Below are 7,078 nucleotides of genomic sequence, written 5' to 3' on the forward strand. Positions count from 1 at the left end.
CTAGTGGTCCGGGTATGAGGTAATAAAGGTGATGGCAATGTCAGAGGAAAGACAGGAGTATATACAAAGGAAAACTTACAAAGGTAAAACTGATGGGCTTTGGCAACAGATTGGTTTTGGGAGAAGTGTGAGAGAGGAGAATCAAGGATAGCACTTCTATATTGAAAGTTTAAGGACCTGGGAAGATGGTGATACCCTCAAAAAACTTTAAAGTTTGGAAAGGGAAAGATCTGAAGGAAAAAATTTGAGTGCAGCTTCGGAGATTTTGACTACAGGCCAGCTAGTTTTGAGATGTCTAATAGACAGCTGGAGATGTGAGACAATAGAGATTAGGGATGATCACTGAATTTATTGGGAATTAATGAGATTGAGAAGTGAAATTGTATAGAGGGAGAAGAACGGAGTCCTCTGGGACACCTAAATGAAAATACAGCAAGGGGACCAAGAAGCAGGCAGCTAGGTAAGAGAATCAGGAATAGCATGAAAACCTAGAGGAAAGAGGCTGATCAACAGAATTAAAGGCTGCAGAGAGATTAACTATAAGAAAAAAACTAATTTGGCAATTAAAGGATCAGTGATAACTTTTGAAAGTAGTTTGGACTGAATGAGATAGAAGCAATTAGGTGGCACAATGGGTAGAGTCAGACTTTGGAATCAAGAAGCTTCAAATCCCAATCCCACCTCAATCTCTTAATAGGACCAAATTAACAACCTATTTTCTCATCTGCAAAATGGAGATAATAATAGCACTTAACTCTTCTAGGGACTGTTGTGAGGATAATTTATAAAATGCTTTGCAAATTTTAAAATGCTATATAAATGCTATTAGTATTAGGAAGTGGAAGCAGCAAATTAAGCCATTTTCTTGGGAGTATGGCTGAAAGAGATGACAACCAGAATAACTTGAACAAATACCAATCAAGATAAAGTTAAGGATGGCGATCTCGGTGTTTGTGGACAGCAAGAAATGAGAAACTGGAAAAAAAAATCAATTGTTTTGGGAAATTTGTTTGTTTTTGAATAGCAAAAAAAATTATTTATCCAAATCATAGCAAAACAGAAATTGAGAAAGTATACTTTATACCAGATAATACAGAAAGAAGGCACTGTCTCATTGGAAACAAGCTAACTTCGTTCAACCATGAGTCTTTGATCTCACCAAGGGGGAAAAGATCTCAGATCAAATATTGAGATGGGATCAAGGGCATGTAGAGGGGTTGGCCTTGGCAATATGACCTTACTCTTGCTCAGGCTGGAGCAAAATGAGAGAATGGGGGAATAACTAGAAAGGGATTTGAGGTAGATATGAATAGATGAGGAAGCTCATCACAGATAGTCTAAATTATCTCAGGAAAAGGAGGTGAGAGCTTCTACTTCAAATAAAGGATAAAGGGAGGACTAGTGATTTTGAGAAGTTTTAGATTGAGAAAATCAGGACAGCTGATGGAGGAAAGTAAAAGAATTCCTGTGGTGAGTGGCCCAGCTGAGGTTAAATACCAGATCTACAGCTGTACCAGTTGGCATCTTCTTCAGTCGATATTAATATAGAAGCTGTTTGAGAGCAGAAAATTCTCTATCTGCCTCTCCACTGCTTAACATAATACTTGTCAATTGAGTGCTTAATAAATGCTTTTCCATTTAATCATGAGTTTTTAATCATTTAATCATAAGGGACAAAGGACATTCAAGGGTTCAGAAAAATGCATTTATGAATGCAGTAACTGTGTCCAAGTTGGGAAGAAGTGAGACCAAGGCATAAATGATGAACTAGAAAAATGAGCTGTCTCACTTGAAGGGGAGTGTGATTAGAAGTCATGGTGCATATTAACCCTGTCCTAGGAGATATTTAAGATTTTTGAGCAGGGAAAATCCCTGCTTAATATTCAATCTTGGAGCATATCTCTAACACAAACCTCCAACTCACTACCCTAATTCCCATCCCCTCAATCTCCCAATCCTTCTTCCTTTGTTCCACAGTAACAAATGTGCAGGTTGGAAAGTCATCACCCTACTTACTCCCTTTTGATTTAGGTGAAGAAAATAAGTTGCATAGAAGCAGGCAAAAGATGGGGTTTTTGCATCACTGATCTCATTATATTACTTTACACACTTCCCCCAAATTCATTCCTTTTCCCTACTTTCCTATTACTATCCAAGGCAAATGTTCAAAACCTAATTGCCATCCTTATTCACATTCACAAATCCAGTCAGTTGCTAAATCATAGTACTGGCTTCACAATAGTTATTAATATAGCTAACATAAAGAGCCTCCTATGCTCCAGGTGAGATTAAACACCATAATTATTTTATCCTCACAGGATAATTATCAACCCCATTTTACAGATGAGGAAACTGAGGCAAACAGGTTAAATAACTTGCTAGGCATCCCACAACTACTAAGGATCTGAGGCATCTGAATTCAGGTCTTGACTCAAAGCCTCCAGCTCTAGTCCTTTACAATCTAGCTGCCCCCTATCATCTATACCATTCTCCTTAAGTCATGACCTTTATTTAAACCCTATTACTATCTACTGGACTGTTGTTAGGCTCATAATTGGTCTTCCTGTCTAGTTTCTCCTTCCAATAAATCCTTAAAGCTCCTAAGTAATTTCCTAAAAAGCAGGTCTGACCATGCACTTCAAGGAAACATACTATTTCCCAAAGGCAGGATTTGGGATTAAAAAAGATAGGCTGACCTTTTCATAGTCTCAATCCCACAAAACCAGACAGCTCATATATGCTCAACCCTCAAGCAGACCAAGCATACATGGCCCTAGTCCACAAAGCCTGGAACCTCACATTGAAGAACCATTTATCAGGCTTATTGTTCAGATGGTGGACTAGATAACTGGCTCTGAGGTCAACTTGAGACTGCAAAATCATTTAACCTTTCAGTTTCATGCTCCTCTATAATGTGTGTGTGTACTAAATCAAAAGACATAACAAGGTTGAAAGTGCTATGCAAATTGTAAAACCCTGTAACAGAACATAGCATATGCTAGGATCATCAAAACAGTCCAACCTTTTTTTAAAAGCAGTTTTATTGACAGCTTTTATTTTCACATCAGTCTTTTTTGATATGTCCTCTCCCCATCCTCCAACCAGTGAGCCTTCTCACATAACAAAGACAAGCAGTTTAGCAAAACTCATACAGCTGTATCTTTAAATTTATACAACATTCATGCCCATTATACCCTAAATCCAAGGAAAGAAGAGAAAGGCATTTATGGATTATTCAATTTCACTTCAGAAGACTGAGGTATTTAAAGCTATCTCTTGTTTTGCTTCTGTATTTTATATTTTTATAGGGTAATCATTTTAAAAATTGTATTCTAATCTCAACTTGATTGAAACCCTACAAATCCTTATCTGCAATCATTTAGCCACTACTCTGTTTAGCTGCCAATCTCTTGTCTCTTTCTTCAGCAATTGTGAGGCGGATACCCTTTCCTCGTGGAAGGGAGATCCAAGGTTTATTACCTTTGCCGATAACAAAAATGTTTGAGAGCCTCGTGGCAAAACTATTGCCATTGGCATCTTTTACATGAACAACATCAAAAGACCCAGGATGTTTCTCCCTGTTTGTGATCACACCAATTCGACCCAAGTTAGCTCCACCAGTCACCATACAAAGGTTACCAGTATCAAACTTGATGAAATCAGTGATCTTGCCAGCTTCTAAATCAATCTGAACAGTATCATTCACTTTGATGAGAGGATCTGGGTAACGGATAGTGCGGGCATCATGGGTCACCAGATGGGGAATGCCTTTTGTACCCACAAATATTTTTCTCACTTTGCACAATTTATACTTAGCCTCTTCAGCTGTGATACGATGAACAGCAAAGCGTCCCTTGGTGTCATACACCAGACGGAAATGCTCTCCTGTCTTCTCAATGCTAATGACATCCATAAAGCCAGCAGGGTATGTAATATCAGTGCGGACCTTGCCATCGATCTTGATGAATCGTTGCATGCAGATCTTCTTTACTTCATCTCCAGTCAAGGCATACTTGAGTCTATTTCTCAGGAAGATGATAAGTGGGAGACACTCTCTCAGCTTGTGGGGACCTGTAGATGGTCTTGGAGCAAAAACTCCTGTTAACTTATCCAGCATCCAGTGCTTTGGAGCTGCTACACGCTTCAGATGCTTCTTGGGACCACGAGCCATGATTACACTGAACCTAAGGAAAGGAATCCAGTTCCTTGTAAATTCTCAAGTTTTGCAAATATATGACATGTACAAAAAAGTTCTGAGTATTTTTTAAAACCCTTTCCTAGACAATAAGGGTTAAGTAACTTGCCCAGGGTCACACAGCTACAGATTGGAGTGGATAAGGCCACATTTGATTCAGGATCTTTCATCTCCAGGACTGGCTCTCAATTCACTGAGCTGAGCTGTACCTCATTGCCCTTGATAATTTCTTAATTTCCTCTTTCCAAATGGTTCATTTTAAAGTTTTATGTGCCTCCCTCCCTAAGTGATTCTCTGTTTCACTTTCCACAGAAGCCATTCTAAACCTCCTAAACTTGTCCATACTTTCTGATCCCCCTAACCTTCTTAGCCACCAACCATACCCCTGAGAAAATTGAGGCCCTATTCTCCCCTTCTCCTCATCTCAAAACCCCTTGACATCATCCCCTACTCCTTTTCCCCATTTTTTAATAGATATCCCTTCTTGCCAAGGCTAATTCCACTGCACATTCCCTGGAATGAATTTCCACCCTTCTTCAAAAGACTGCCCCATTCAATCTATCTCTCCTCTAATCCTATCTGGTTTCCTTCCCTGATACTGTCAAATATGCTCAAATCTCATTCTTACAAAAGCTTCACTAGACCCTGCCAGCTATCATTGTTACTTCTCCCTATCTCATCTACATTCCAGACAAAACCCACCAGTTTCTAACCTCAATTTAAAGTGCTCTCCAAAAGCAGCAATAATCTTTCACCAAATCAGCTTTTCTCATCCTTCTTGACCTCTCATTTGTATCTGACGTTGCTGACCATTCTACTATCTACTTCTAAGCCCTCTTTCTCTCTTGTGCCCCTCTTGATGATCTTGTCAGCTCCTAAGTATTTAATTGTAAATCTATGCAGTTGATTCAGATCTACTAGAACTGGTCTCTAGGCCTGGGCTCTTGGCCCAGATAAGCACTGCCCTTTGTACATTTTAATATTGGTTGTCGGTCCCAAGTTCAAATTTGACCTCAGACTTCCTAGCCATGACCCTGGGCAAGTCACTTTCTGTCTTGGAACCAATACACAGCATTAATTCTAAGAAAGGTAAGGACTTTTTTTAAATTGGGTATCTCACAAATCTTGGATATATCAAACCCAGAATTTTTTATTTATACCTAAATACCCCAATCCTCTCACAAACTTCTCTCAGTAAATGACAAGAACATTCTTCCTCAAGGCTCCCAAGAGTATAACCTTGTCATTGTCCTGACTCCTTAATTTCCCTCACTTCTTATGTCTAATCAACCCCAAGTCCATTTCTATCTCTAAAACATTTCTTCCATGTCCCTATCTCTCTCACACAGGCATCACCTTAATTCAAGCTTTCATCACCTAAGACTTGGACCACTGCAATAGTCTTTAAATAATAAAAAATCAAAGGAGACAACATGCATAAAGTGTTTTGCAAACTTTAAAGTGCTTTACTATTTAGTCATTTCAGTCATGTCTAACTCTTCATGACCTCTTTTGGGATTTTCTTAGCAAAGATACTGGAGTGGTTTGCCATTTCAGTATCCAACTCATTTTATAGGCAAAGAAACCAAGGCAAACAGGGTTAAGTGACTTGCCTTGGATCACAAAGATAGTGTCTGAGGCCAGATTTAAAGTCTAGAAGATCAATCTTCCTGACTGTGGGCACTGCAGCCTATTCACTGCACCACCTCCCCTTAAATGTGCTACATAAATGCTTATTATCATTTTTGTTTTTATTATTTTATTCTACTTTCATTTCAAGTCAGTGATTCATATGACTGCCAAAGTTATTCTCAAGTACAAATCTGAGATCTGACCTATTCTACTCAAATCCTAGTGACTCTGGCTTCTTGTTGTCTATACTCTCAAATAAAAACTCTTCATTTAGCTTTAAAAACCTTTCACAACCTACTTCTTCAACCTCACCATATTTATCTCCTCTCCTCCACCCACTCCCCACTTTCAAGAGCCAACCAAATTGGTCTTTTCCTCACAGGTTACTTCATCCCTTTCTCTGCCTTTGCAACAGCAGCCTGATATGCCTGCAAATTACCCCTTCCCTCCCCTTCACAGAACCCCTACTTTCTTCCAAGATTCAAGGCACCACCACTTTTTCTACAGAAGCTTTTCCTTATCCTTTCCCACCAACTGCCTTAAATCTTATATTTGCTCTGTACCTGCACTCTGTAAATGCACGCGTTTAAATTACATTTTTCGGGTAGCCGATATATGTAAAATCGCAGGTTGAATTTAAGATAAGTGTTTTCATTCGTGTCTCTGTAACCCTAGAAACTAGTATAGTTACTGACATAAAAAGTGCATAATAAATACTTGCTTGCTTAAAAATATAGAAACTAAGGCTCAGGGGTAGAAAATGAGTTCACAAGCAAACAATATTACACCATAAATGAGGTGGGAGGACCAAAAAAAATAGTTAATGAGTATTTGAACTTACCTGAGACAAAGAGGGAAATTTACTGTAGTCAACCAAGTCACTTTACTTAAGCTTCAGCGTCTTTCCTGTAAAATTAAGAATGGGATTAATCCATCTCTCCAGCAAGCACCTCCCCGGGGCTATTCGGGCCCAGCCTTACCACCAGGCCTGAGGAGTGAAAGGGAACCAATTCTCATGGTTTAGGAAAACCTGGATCTGTAGCCAATGTGGGTCTCTCGGCACCCTATCGCTGTAGCCCCTTCCACCCTACCAATCCTCAGGAACCCCTCAGAACTCACCAGCAGCCCGACTAGATAGGGCTGAGGGCGCGCAGTAAGAGATCACGTGTTTCCCGAAACTGGGCTCCCAAGAATCTTAGCAGAGCTACAAGGCGGGCGGAGAGAACAGTTAAACCAATAGGAGGGAAGATT

At 39.6% G+C, this 7,078-nt stretch overlaps 1 protein-coding gene across 3 annotated transcripts in view; it reads right to left on the reverse strand.

Moving 5' to 3' along the window:
- Positions 1 to 3,023: 3,023 nt before the first annotated feature.
- The window catches only part of LOC100016216 (40S ribosomal protein S4), a 124,003-nt gene continuing 119,948 nt past the window's right edge, over positions 3,024 to 7,078 (reverse strand). Inside the window, exons 1-3 of one of the 3 annotated variants that reach the window (XM_001365305.5) lie at positions 6,947 to 7,060; positions 6,669 to 6,733; positions 3,024 to 4,184 (exon numbers count right to left, since the gene is read on the reverse strand). In XM_001365305.5, coding sequence (XP_001365342.2) covers positions 3,380 to 4,171 — 792 coding nt within the window. In that variant the 5' untranslated portion in view covers positions 4,172 to 4,184; positions 6,669 to 6,733; positions 6,947 to 7,060 and the 3' untranslated portion in view covers positions 3,024 to 3,379. Of the gene's footprint in view, positions 4,185 to 6,668; positions 6,734 to 6,807; positions 7,061 to 7,078 lie in introns of those variants that run through there. The other 2 variants (XM_016433966.2, XM_056794578.1) reach the window with 2 other exon arrangements.

The sequence above is a fragment of the Monodelphis domestica genome, chromosome 4 (assembly GCF_027887165.1).
Source record: "Monodelphis domestica isolate mMonDom1 chromosome 4, mMonDom1.pri, whole genome shotgun sequence".
Lineage (NCBI taxonomy): Eukaryota > Metazoa > Chordata > Mammalia > Didelphimorphia > Didelphidae > Monodelphis > Monodelphis domestica.